This window comes from Cynoglossus semilaevis, chromosome 11, assembly GCF_000523025.1.
Source record: "Cynoglossus semilaevis isolate Cse_v1.0 chromosome 11, Cse_v1.0, whole genome shotgun sequence".
In the NCBI taxonomy this organism is placed as follows: Eukaryota; Metazoa; Chordata; class Actinopteri; order Pleuronectiformes; family Cynoglossidae; genus Cynoglossus; species Cynoglossus semilaevis.
The window spans coordinates 11,325,144-11,338,374 of NC_024317.1; the positions used below are offsets into that span (position 1 = coordinate 11,325,144).

A 13,231-nucleotide genomic window follows, 5' to 3' on the forward strand; every position below is an offset into this window, starting at 1 on the left:
ACCTGCCTCACACCTGCCACTGCTGCATAACAGAACAAAGACCGGATCTACAAAAACATTAATAACGTTTCTGAAAATTGTTATGTAAAATGAGAGGGTTTTTAAATCAAAAACATTAATAACGTTTCTGAAAACTGTTACGTAAAATGAGAGGGGTTTTTTTTATTATTATTATTTTCATCTTAGCAGTTACAATTTTTGGGTCATTCTGAAAAATCGAACACATAAAATAAGTCATTTAGTTGTGAAATATAAAATCCAAGGAAAGAGAAGAATAAAAATCTATAGAATATAAATTAACGTGTAAACAATATGCAATAAAAAGTGACAAATGCCGTGAAAAGATCAGCATGATAACTGCATATTAACGTGTAAACAATATGCAATAAAAGTGACAAATGCGGTGAAAAGATCAGCTGTATTTATTATTATTTTTTATTAAGTAAGGAGATGTTTTAAAGAGCACGTTCAGATCACGTTCTCCACGTGCTCCAGGAATAAACAGAATCAGTCATAAATTTGTATCTTACTAACGAGAGACTTGATATTTACATCCTTAGTACTGAACCAGTGTGTAAAAGGAAAGAACGAGATTATTATTATATAAGTGTGCTGTCTGAACGGTTCAAACCTGACCTCATTTGCTGTGAAAAATAAATCCATAAATCAACAGTAGGAACAAGGAGAAGAAGAAGAAGAAGAAAAACCAGCACGGGATCTTTCTCACCTGGCTTCATGGCGTTGAAGTAGAAGACGACCATCATGAAACAACCCAGGGACAGAGCAAAAATCATGCGAAATACTTTGGGTTTCCTCATCCTGTGTCACTAAAAACCAGTGGAACCGAATCCAGTCCGACGTGGAGGGTGTTCGACACCGGGCTGGGTCTATTTGATGACGGACGGTAACAGCACAGTGAACCGGGCTCGAATACCTCTGCTGCTTCTTACCTTTGTGTGCATCCTGGCATAGTTTAATCTGGCTACCACTGTGGTACAGACATTGGGGGTGAAAAACAAATAATCGGTACCAGCGAGATTTAACTGGGCTGGTGCGAGGAAAACCAGCATTAGACACCGTTGACAGCGCACTACGGCTGGAAAAACAACCGCAGGGCAACACCGTAATTCTCGGTATAGTGGTCCAAAAAACGGCCGCCGCTGAGTATATAATAGCGGGATACGTGAGGCCGAGCAGTCGCTGCTTTTCACACACTGACCCTTGTAACGCTGACTGCTTCAGCCTAAACCCCCTCAATCTGAGGCCCAGAATCATTTACCACGTGTTTTCCTCCCACCCTTTCAAAATAAAACAACACGCGCGCTTAAATCCCTCAGCGTCAGTTTTTATTCATCATTGTTTTGACATCGCGTAATAAGTGAATTTGTGTGAGTATTATATTTAATCATCTGTGGACACATGTTTTATTATGACGGGAGGAGGTACAATAGTTGACAGAGCAGCTCTTTGAGAAGTAAAAAGGTTTATTTAGATGTCCCCATGAATCTAAAGCGCTAAGGTCAGGTTTGACCCTAAATAAAGTAAATTTTCTATTAAAGCTTATAATATTCAGTGGACTGTTACTAATGGACTTCATGATGCAGTCGGTCGGACAGTGTGTTTCATTTTTCTCTTTCCCCAACATCCGACATCCCTGCTCAGATTACTGAGACTTGGCTATCGCCACCATTTGAGTCCTTAAAACCCACTGGCATTTACACTGGAAATAAACCAACACAAGGTTCACTAAAAACTACCATTTTAAAGTCAGACCACAGATCAGTAACGTAAGTGTAACGAATGAAGAACAACAATTATAATTTTACAAAACCAAACCATACCAGTAAAAAAAGGTTTCTGTTCAATAGATCTAGACAAAGTCAAGGTCAATGTGTATATTTGGTGTTTTTTTATTTCCCTATTTTAGTATACTATACATAGTTTGTATGTTGCAAGAGCTAAAGGCTCATGTGAGTGAAATGTATGAAAAATGGGAAAAAAGAAAATAAAAAATACAATTTTATTCAGCACGTTGAGATTTTATTTTGACATCGTAATGAAGTCATATCCGGTGTTAACTGTATGTCAAGTTACCTTAACACCTTATTTTAACACTAGGTTTTAAATTGTAAAAAAGCTGATGGATTGTAGTCAGACATCTGCTGTTGATTTTCAATTCCACTGTGCTACATCTGTCAAAGTCAAAGTCGACACTTGAACAATGAAGAGTTACAATGAATAGGTTTTGTTTTTTTGTATTTATCATCGTCCCTCTGTGCTCGCTGAAATCTTTAGTGAAGAGTCAGTGAAATACACACGCACGAAAAAGCAACTTAGCGTGAACTGCTGTGAGAAATCACCGTTCCTTGTAATTCATTAACTGCAACGACTATTCACTTTTTTAAAATTATAAAATATCTATTTTGGATACAATAAGGAAACCTTGACACGTTTCCACAGTGAACTCCCGTCTTCCTTAGAAATGACACTCGACGTCATCGTCACGTATCTTTATCAGCTGGTTTTACGAAGGCGTAGGGTCGACCGTGTCTCCTGAAGCTTGACCGCTCCTCCAGGAGAGGGGGTGTGGGACAGTCCAAATGTCCCCTCGTCTCTACAAACACTGCCTCTGCACTTCTGTTTATACAGTAACTGCACCACTTGACAATGAAGCTAATCTAATGTAATCTAATCTAAAAAAAAATCGAAAAAGGCGGGTAATTAGAAACTGAGATTCTAATTCATTTTTCATTTACCGTAACTGCTGGTCCTTTAAAATACACGTCATGAATAAAGTCACATATAACACCCACCGAGTCTCTTAGTAATCGATACTTTGGATCTCTGTGCTGTTCATTAGAAATAAGCCAGTCAATTCGCAAATTAATATCACACAAGGTTAGAGTGCAAACACGAGGGAGATGATGGTGCCATCTAGCGGCCAGTAACTGCAGCAACATCAGCAGTAAGCACACGTCATAATAAAAAAGTGAGAAAGTGTAATAATAATAATAAATTAATAATAAAAGAATAATACATCAAATACTCTCAACATTTTTATTTTAATGGGTCACAGCAATTGGAGAGAGACATGTTTGTTTATTTTTTCGAAGAAAATATTTGGCTACAATTGAAAAATAATGTCTACTACAGGAAACCACCACTGAAGTGCAATGTGATTCTTCATGATCTTAGAAACAAAAGAGAAAAATAAGAACAAGTTAAAGACATGTTGAAGCTATGCCTTACACTTAACGTTTTATTTTTTTAACATTGTCAATTATCATAAGAACTGGTCTGCGTGTTTGTTGTTTTACCTTCTGGCCTCAAAGGAAAAGTAAGACAGAGCAAATATGCTTGTTCGTTATATATAGGATTTACAGCCACGGTGATGAATCACAGTCAGCTCCTCCCTTCATCAGGGTCACCACTGTTAGCCTATGTAGCATTTTTGCTAATGTTTTATGATGTGTCAGGGTAAACCCTGAAACGAGGATAGTCAGTGTCCTGTTAATCTGTAACCAGAACCTCACTCACTTCAGGAGAGTAAATGTGACCTGACAGGTTTCAGGTCATGGTGGAATTCAGTGGTTAAACATTGTCAGTTAGTGTCTGTTCCTCATCATTATGATTCAACGGCTGAAATATTTATGAGATTCTATTGTACAACTCCCCCCTTGACCACTGACAATATGAAGTGGGAAAAGCAGCAAGTCATGGTGACATTAGAAGAAGTCAGCGGAGGATCGGGTTCCTGTAAATACTTTTAGACTCGTTTTGAAAAACCCCATCATCAATTAAAGTTGTAGCTACTCTTTTAATTTTAAAGTCATAAAATAATTCAATCTTCAAATCTACGACAGAGAGACAGACAGACAGACAGACAGAGAAACAGACAGAGAGACAGACAGACAGAGGTTGGTACAAATTGGTCACCTAGCCATAAAGATAATAACTGATAAAATGTTAAATAACCCTCACAAATCTGCTTTCTCTACGACTTGTATGTTTGTAAGACAGACGTCTACATTGCTACGAGTTAGATAAATATAAAATATTAATACAGAGCAGCTCCCTTCGTGTGTGTTGACGTCAGTCCTTTAAAAAAGAGAGAGAAAATGAGTCCAAATTCATCAAAGCTGCAGTTGTCCAGGAAACCAGTTTGTACCAATGGCACCGACAAAGGCTTCACACCAGCTCTGATGCTTGGATCAAAAACCTCTCCTCGTGGATGAGTGGCCCTAACAGGAAATGCTGCTATTATTACTACAAGGCTCTCTGATTTAGATGTTGAAAGGTTGGTGGCTGCAACAGGCTGTTTTTATCTGACGCACTGCCTGTGTCGGAGCAGATCTCTCATTCACTCATATGTGCTCTGCTGCTGTTGAGTATTTAAAGTGGTAACATTTTAAGATCATTTTAATACATGACATAAAATTATTAATTTAGATTATATATTGATAGCAGTAAAGGCAGCATCAATAACTTAAAAATCATCTAATAAACAATTTAATGTCAACACTGTGAATACAGCTGTTGCTATATGAAATTACAACTTCTTCAGTATTAAGCATTTGTTACATTGCAATATTGTTGCCATCACATTCTGAATTTGTTATTTTAGAAATTTCAAATGTCAGATTAACATGTAGGGGCCGAAAGACAGTGAGGAGGTGTGCAGTCAGACTAACTGATGGGTTCACCTAGTGTTGTATCACTGATCACTTGTGAGTCTCCTCTTGTTCAACACACCTATAAACAGGCTTGTGGATCAGAATTGCACTGTAGCTGGTCAGGACACTTGTCTTTATTAACAGCCGCTCAATTTAGTGGCTGCTAAACTGACTGGTGTTGCTTACTGTCCTGCCTGCTCCTGAACATGAGAGAAAAAAAAAAAAAAGAAATTAGACAAAAATCAGTGAAATATCCCTTTATTAAATGACAAGTAGGCTACAAAGGCTAGCCAGCAACATTTTTTTAACATTAATTTGACTCCTTACCTACATACACAACTACATACATCCTAACATACACATGCTGCAGAGCCAGGACAGCAGAATGAAACAGCACACAAGCTTTAAATGAAGTCAAACGTATGTTTATATTGACAGTAGAATACTGGTTCCTTCTTCTGTATACCTGTACTGAGACACAGCACAGCAGCGTGGTAGAACGCCGTTTGTATTAGCCTTAAGTCCTTTCTGACATGATAGGAAAAAATCAGATGTGTAATATAATGCCTCATACTCTGAGTTAAACAATTCAATGGAGTTATTACAAATCACACTGTGGAACAAGGATCTACTTGGGTATGAATAAAATGATGTGTATGGACTGTATAACAGAGAAGCCTGTGGAACATGGGCATTAATGCAGGGAGGGGCACGGCAGTAAAACAAAAGAAGTCTGACAAGAAAAATGTTTGAAAAACATCTTTGGTTGAAAAGTCTTTGAAAATGTTGCCCAGGAAACAGATATTCAGGTTTCAAGTAGTTTACTCTTGCACTAGCGCAGCCTTTTATGTTATATTCCATAGCACAAAGAAACGGGTTGAAAGATAAATGTTAAACTCAAGAAATCCTAAAAATGTAAAGAGCACTGGGATTCCTTTATCAATTTATAAAGTCAAAGATTCTCATTTCAAATATTCTGCTATAAAACAAGATCTCAGTTTTATGAAGTATGATCCTATTTAGAGGGAAAAAGTTGTTTACACGTCAGAAATATTTCCAATCACTGGTGTTAAAAATATTCTACTAAATGGGATCATACTCTACAAAACTAAAAACCTGAACTCATATTCTGAAAAGCCTATCCTTTCACTCTGACTACATCCAATACTTGCATACACTCAGTCTGAAAGCAGAGGCTTGACCAGATGGGGATCCAAGCAAGTGACCATGTTTAACTATCGGCTTCCACAGAGCAATCGATAAAAAGAGCAGAAAGGCACGACAGACCTGAAGACTTAGTTGGTGCTTTAATATCATCAATCATGAAGGATTCTAAATGCATTTGAACAACAGGCATCAGCCGTTCAAAGGAAACAATTTGGTTCCTTGACAAAATGGTATACAGTACAAACATGTTCTTGTACTACGTGGTAGGAAGTAGTTCTTGTTGGAGCTGAAGCGCCAGAATAAAGCTAGCAGCTCGGACAATCAGTGCCAGATTGTATCAAACAGACAGATGAACATCTTACCAGCAGTCAGATTTAGAACCAAGTATACATCATCATGAACATGAAGTATGGAAGTCTATGTTTATCCATCTTAGCATGTTACACCACGGAGTCAATTATAAGAGTTTAAAGTTGGGGGTTTGGACGAAGAGTGTGAGCAACCGCCGGGTGCTGTAACAGAGGAACTCAGTCCTGACCCACCTCACTGTAAGGTTACGGGCCAGGACGTCACAAACAGCACCAACACATACGGATGTGTTGGTGCTCCTCTGAGAGCAGGACACGGTGGTGGACAAGGTTCTGATATGAGAGCAGCTAGCTAAACCAGCAGGGTTTAACCTCAGCAGCCAGCCTTGGTGATGTCACCACCAGACCTCTTGGTCACCTCCAAGGTGGTGAAGATCTAAAAAGACAAGGACAGAGACAAGAGACAAGTCAGTCAGACAGCAGCTGGGATTCAGCCTCGTCTGTTTTTATACACACAGGAGGTGAACTCCAGTAACAAGGTTCTTACCTACACTAGCACGTAGACCTGACAGCTGACATGTGTTTGTCTTTTAAGTTAAACCTCTGTATTTATATATTTTTTGCATACATTACAACTTTTACAGCAGCAAGCTGTGTTGGTGTGGTGTCTTCATTTTTCTCAATCTTTATAGAAAAATGGGCAATAAAATAATTGTTGATGTATGTGTTACCACGATAATAAGTTCATCTGCCTTCATTAATATACTGACAAGTCAGTTTTGGTGTGGAACAGCTGTGTATTTCAGAGCTTTTGTAGAACATTGTTCTCACCTCAGCACATGTTGGGTGAATACCAATGGTTCCATCCAGCTGCTCCTTGGTAACGCCACACTTCATGGCTACACCGAAGCCCTGTGTCACCTCCCCCGCATTAGGACCCAGGTAGTGGAACCCAATCACTTGATCCTAAGAAGAACAAGATGTGTGTGTTTATTTGATTTATTGTACGTGTACAAAAGATTCTGCAGTACGTCAACTGTATTCAGATCAGCCCTGACTGTGACCTCACAAAGCACATGTTCTCTCACCCTGTTCAGTTTATTGCAGATGACCTTGGCGTAGCTCTTGTTGTTGTCCCTGCCAGGAACAGTGAACTCCAGAGGCCAGAACAGACTGTGGAACACCTGGACGCAGGGCAGAAGCACAGATGGATTAGCAACCAGAGTCTGTCTCTGAATATCGTGAAGGTCTCACATTGTTAATAAGGCTGGATGTCACAAAAATAAATATAAGTCACAGAAATTATCTGAGAAATTTCAATACGCCCGCCCACAAAATAGAAAAAAAGATGAAAACGGCATATTCCCCAGATTACACAGGACGATTTTTTTTAAAAACATATTTCATTTGAGAAACAACAACTCTGACACTTGACATCATGAACCATTAATATAGTTTATAGACAGATGAACTTAATGATATTTATTTCATCCAAACATGCGTCTCACCTCGATGTTCTCCTGTCCGTACATCTCAACAGCTCTTTCCTCCGACAGGCCACAGGCACCATACTCAAGGGGAGTAAAAACGGTTGTGGGAACGTTGATGTAGTCACACTGAACAGAAAAGAAACATTAGTTAGTGTCAATAAAATCCGTCCCATACAGTTCACTGGTCTACAGGATACATGAAGTTCTTGGACTAAAATTGTGGAACTGGTAACATTAGAGCAGCTGTTTTAGTTTGTGACGCCATTTTGACGTCACAAATCTGGGGAGACCACAGAGATTTAACAGACAAATCAGGTAAGTCAGAGAGAGGAACGTCCTTTTTACTGTCTGAAGGGTAGATCAAAGTACATCTTCAATGTCACTCTACCTTGATACTTGATCCACTGTAAAGGCGCCGAGCCAACAGTTTGCCAGCCTGGATTGCAACAGGTGTCAGTTCCCACTTGCCTTCCAGAATATCTCCAATGGCATAGATGTGAGGCACATTCGTCTGCTCTTCGTCGTTAACCCTAATTTTTCCATTCCTGCAGGAAAATACAGAGGATTTAGCAGTGACAGCAGACCCTTTGGACCTTACGCTTCTTTTTCCCACTGCCACTGGAACTAAATGACAACACCATGATTTCTTTTTGCATTAGATTGTTCCCAGTCACTGTTGTCGTGGAAAAACATGCAGATGCGACCTGTTGGCGGTGGGGGGGGGAGTGATTTGGATGATGTCTGACACGTCGGGTGGGTGGGGAACGAGACGAGAGGCGTGTGTTTGGGGTTGGGGGGGGGGGGGGGGGGTGATTTGGATGATGTCTCCAGATAGCATTAAAGCATTGCAAATTTTAACAGCACTACAATTCCATACATGTCCCACAATCCACTGTGTTCAGAAAAATAGGGAGAAAAGAAAATCCATTTAAGTGGGTTAATACAGCAAAGCTTCAAAAACACATTTGTTAAAGCTGTTAGTGGCTGCTATATCCACATGTCCTGAGGCTAAAGGTCAGCCGATCTGAATACTACTGCAGTCACAAGACTGGCATGAGACTTGGGGCCCTCATAAGTTGAACTTGTGTTGTTTTAATCTTATTTGGCCTCTGAAGCACTCATTAAAAGAAAAAGAAAAAAACTACACTCCTCCAATACCTGCAGCAACAGGATTATTATGGCGGCTAAATGAACATTTTAATTGATTGAAGGTTTGATATGGGTTTTTTTTTTTTTTAAATATACTTATCATGCAGTTGTTCCTTTTCTCGATCAATTACCCCAGCACGCTACCACAGCACCCCTGCAGGAAGCCAACATCTGCTGAGTCACTCTGACAGTGCAAGTCTTAAAGGCACAGGCCACATCAGCTGATGAGGGAGACTATGGGGGAGGGGGCTCTAAAGCAGTATATTGACAGTTTCTCATCTTTAATCAGAGAAAAATACACCGTGAACAATAAACAAAACAGCCATGGAATTGAATAACAATATGAACTGGTTCAAACCCCAGTATCTGCTGAACTAAGACAGGACAGCAGTAGTGAAAAACCATCTTTTAACTTTTAACCCCCCTACAACAAGAAATCAGAAATGCCAGTAGTAAGACACAGAATGACAAGACAGAACAAAAAAGGAAGAAAGTCAAAGACAAATGACCCAGGAAGTAAAGCTAACAAGGAAGCGTTTAACAAGGAGGCGTTTAACAAGGAAGCGTTTAACACGGCCGATGAACTGAGATAAGGTGTCATTTTACTGTTAGACACTTGGTGTGCTGTCCTGGAAGCGAGTGAGTCATTGTTGCTTCCTTGTTACTATGGGCAGGACGACCAAGCATTGATTAAAAAAAAAAAAAACCAAGAACGTATGTCAGCGAGACTGTCAGTGTAAAACTACACCTGTACCGTCTGATAAGAATCCTGAAGAATAGACTAGAGTAAAAATTTCTTGGCCAATTAAATTGTGACCACACACACACAGACATTTCAAGCAACGTCCTAGTGATTTTTTTTTTAGCCGTCTCATTGACCGACACTAGGAGTTACCCATTATTTCCAGAGGCTCGTTGCACAATGAGTATGAGTAACAATGTGGCTGAGAAACCTTGTTTCACCGCTCATGTGTTCAGACACGCCCAAACAATCTTCCACAGTGCCTGACACATCTCATTTACAGCAACGAGAAAAGCGAGAAAAGAAAAATCCCAACGGCACAACAGAAAAAGACGAGCTAAAAATAACTGACCAACCAGACAATGATGGTCTCTGTTATTTCTAACAAGACTCGTAGAACTGAAGAACCATAACAACAATCACGAGTGTTTCTCCCCTTAAGAAGGAACCATGAAAGCTGTCCCAGTGCCAGGAACTTACTTTGCGTTGACGACGACCCCGGTCTTGTCCAGACCAAGTTTGTCTGTGCAGGCGTCTCTGCCTACGGCTATCAGCACCTGCAGAACAAACACGTTACTTTTCGTTTGTTTTGAATTTCATGGAACTCACTGTTATTCAAAACAAAAAGGGATGTAGATGAGTAACACGTTAAAAGCCTTTTACTGAATTGTGTAAACTGTGAACATTTTTGTTCCACTGGTAATGTAATTATTATCAGCTGTTATCTAACCACCTCCTGAATTACACATTATCGTCCACATTACTTTTTATCAGTCGTTTCAAATTATATTTCCGTGCAACCCCTATTTATGGTCACTGGAAGAAGGCGTTCAAACAAGACCAACTGTCCCCTCTCATTCAAAGAGGAGTCTACTTCACATTTTAATTGATGGCTCATGTTCTCGTGTGTGTGATGCCGCGTCATAAAAACCAAGGTAACAGTGTCTCGACAACAGAGGAGGACAGGAGTGAGAGGAGATTGAAGGATGAAGCTCATACAGTGTTGTACTCTCCCTCGATGAGCTCATCACTTTCTGTGGACTTAGCCGTCACCTTCAGCCTTCCTGGAGTGCCTGCTTCCAGCTCCTCTATCTGACAAACACAGACATAGAAGTGTCAGAAGCAAAATAAATAACCTTTGACCCAGCATCAATCTTTTGGTCTTTTGGTCTATGCAGCAGTTTAAAAACACTCACCTTGATAGGAACAAATTTGCGGATGAACTTAATCCCATGCTCTTCCATGTGTTCCCCGGCACGGTTGGCCATGTCTTGGTCAAAGCCTCTCAGCAGAATGGACCGAACCATGATGGTGACATCAAGACCCAAACCAGCCAGGAAGCCTCCACACTCCAGGGCCACATACGAGGCCCCGATAACCAGGGTCTTTCCAGGGCAGTATGGCAATGAGAAAAGGTCGTCACTAGTAAAATTAGAAAATGTAGTTTTGAATAAACATTTTTAGCTTCAAACATTTAAAACATTTTAATTATGTAAGAACAGAGGGGTTGTCATCCAATACACCGTCACGTTTGCTTTGCTGGGTGGAACAAACAGCAAGAGGCCATTTGTATGTTGCTATAACAGCAGCATAATCACAGAACACACATTAGGAAACCTGGGTTATTATTAGCTACACACAAGAGCAGCCACCTGTGGAGACTCCCAACCCTAGATCAATTGGGAACGTGTTTGGACTCATAGATCTGCCAAGTCCTGCAAGAAGCCTCAGTTAACATTGTGAACCATATTTTTTTAATAGGATAACCTTTTTGAAATTAAGGGTATTTGGGCATTTTTAGGTTGACTATTTCATGTGATGCTGTATTAAATCAACCAGCAACATCCAAACAGGGGGTAACAGGTAAATTGATTTCAGTGGACTTCTGCCAACCTAGCACCCTGGCCAGCCTCAGGAACAATACAGAGCCTGGCCAACCTAAAGTGATGAAGTGATGTGTACTGTATGTGTGAAGCTCTTTTTCCACCAGGTACAGTGTCTCCAATATTTACCTTGTAATGCAGTACTCCTTGTCTCCTGGGATTCCTGGGTAGCGCGGCCTCTCTCCAGTAGCCAGGACAAAATTGGCTGCAGTGTAAAACGTCTCCTTCCCTCGTTTGTTTGTTGCCTATTCAGAAAACAAAAGAGGAGCAGATAAAAAAAATCTTAACAACTAAAGCCAGACAAACACTGGGTGTAACAGCCAGATAAAGTAAAGTGCCAATAAGAGTGTATTTGCTGATGAGGTTTCTTTTTTTTTTTTCCCCTCTTTCTCTTTGTGGTGTAAATGACTTGTCAAGCACAGCGCACACTGTTATTTCTTATTCCAATATAAAATGCATTTACCTTGATTTTGTGTGGTTCGATGAACTCTGCATAGGCATTGACATAGTTGACTTTTTTGTCTCTCAGTGCAACCCTGTAGCCCCAGTTTAAGGAGCCTATGTAGTTGTTCACCGCCATCTTCATCGTCTCCCAGTTGTGTTTCACTAGAGACACACAGTTCACATCAGTAAAATGGGCAAAACCACAACAGCCTTGGATTTTTTTCCCTCTTACAACTTTGTGGACAATCAACTCCTCACCTGTCTCATCAAACTCCCAGCCGTACTTGCGAGCGTCCTGCATGGCTACCCCCAAAAGAGCCGTCTGGTGCATGAGCTTTTTTGGAATGCAGCCCACGTTGACACAGGTGCCTCCAAGGCCTGACAAAACAATTTGAGTGAGCAAATGGATAGGAAACGCCCTTATTATAATGATATCCATAAGTGACAGCTTTTTACCCCAGGTGGTTCCTTTTGGTGTTGGTACAACGTAGTCCAGCACCATGACATTCTTTCCAAGTATAGCAGCTTCCTGCATTAACAGAGTCAGTGTGACTGATACTTCTCACCAATTAAAAATATAAAGTCTGAATGCAGTTGTAAAGATAAGCGCTTACCACCAAACGACAACCTCTTGGACTTTTACTAAGGCAAAGAAAAATGTGCATGTCTTGCACCTTATCACCTCACCTTTGAGCAGGCCAGGCCCCCAGAGCCTCCTCCGATGACTATCAGGTCATAGTCATATGATGGACTGTCAGGGGTAAGTAGCTGCTGCAGGCTGCCGTCTCTATGAGCCTAATAAGGAAAAAAAAAAAAAAAAAAAAAAAATCCCAATCTGATGATTACTGCACTCTGAGTCACTGGACTGTGAAAGAACACAGTATTTTATCACCGCATGCAAAAGCCCCACCTCACCAAATGTATTACCTGAGTCCATATATAAATCACACCTGTCAAGTAGTGCTTTTTACTGTACATATAATATATATATTCATATACTGGGCTAACGACATTCTGTCAGCTTTCAACTGGTTTTTCTTACACTACAGCAGGTAGACTGAGGTCAACGAGCAGAAAGATCTAACGCCCTATGACCAGGGTAGATGTAAATCATTACAGAGATCTATACGTAAGGTGAGGTGAGTGCATCATAATCCACTCACAATACAAATCATCTGCACAAACAAACAAGTTGCACAGAGCAAAAAATGTTTTCAGTAAAATGAAAAAATGTGTAAAATCAGTGTATATATTAAATATGGAGCTAACTTTAAAAGAAACTGAATACAGTCTTATCAGAAAGTTCACATTTTATAATTAATACTATTTATTAAAATCGATACACCGATAGTGTACCTTTTTAAACCTACAAGCC

The 13,231-nt window shown here is 40.1% G+C and overlaps 2 protein-coding genes and 1 long non-coding RNA gene across 3 annotated transcripts in view; 1 reads left to right on the forward strand and 2 right to left on the reverse strand.

Moving 5' to 3' along the window:
* Positions 1-1,769, reverse strand: part of LOC103386337 (carbohydrate sulfotransferase 11-like) — a 9,232-nt gene extending 7,463 nt beyond the window's left edge. The window contains exon 1 of the mRNA XM_008320546.3: positions 728-1,769. Coding sequence (XP_008318768.1) covers positions 728-818 — 91 coding nt within the window. The 5' untranslated portion in view covers positions 819-1,769. The remainder of the gene's footprint in view (positions 1-727) is intronic.
* LOC112487710 (uncharacterized) lies at positions 131-652 on the forward strand. The gene is made up of 2 exons (XR_003051054.1): positions 131-324; positions 393-652. It is a non-coding gene; the product is annotated as an uncharacterized LOC112487710 (long non-coding RNA).
* A 4,706-nt stretch (positions 1,770-6,475) lies between the features above and the next one.
* txnrd3 (thioredoxin reductase 3) overlaps positions 6,476-13,231 on the reverse strand; it is a 10,474-nt gene continuing 3,718 nt past the window's right edge. The window contains exons 4-16 of the mRNA XM_008320545.3: positions 12,544-12,651; positions 12,313-12,385; positions 12,115-12,234; positions 11,876-12,018; positions 11,542-11,657; positions 10,726-10,951; positions 10,529-10,621; positions 10,010-10,086; positions 8,027-8,183; positions 7,657-7,764; positions 7,237-7,332; positions 6,980-7,114; positions 6,476-6,584 (exon numbers count right to left, since the gene is read on the reverse strand). Of these exons, the coding sequence (XP_008318767.1) occupies positions 6,522-6,584; positions 6,980-7,114; positions 7,237-7,332; positions 7,657-7,764; positions 8,027-8,183; positions 10,010-10,086; positions 10,529-10,621; positions 10,726-10,951; positions 11,542-11,657; positions 11,876-12,018; positions 12,115-12,234; positions 12,313-12,385; positions 12,544-12,651 (1,515 nt within the window). The 3' untranslated portion in view covers positions 6,476-6,521. The remainder of the gene's footprint in view (positions 6,585-6,979; positions 7,115-7,236; positions 7,333-7,656; positions 7,765-8,026; positions 8,184-10,009; positions 10,087-10,528; positions 10,622-10,725; positions 10,952-11,541; positions 11,658-11,875; positions 12,019-12,114; positions 12,235-12,312; positions 12,386-12,543; positions 12,652-13,231) is intronic.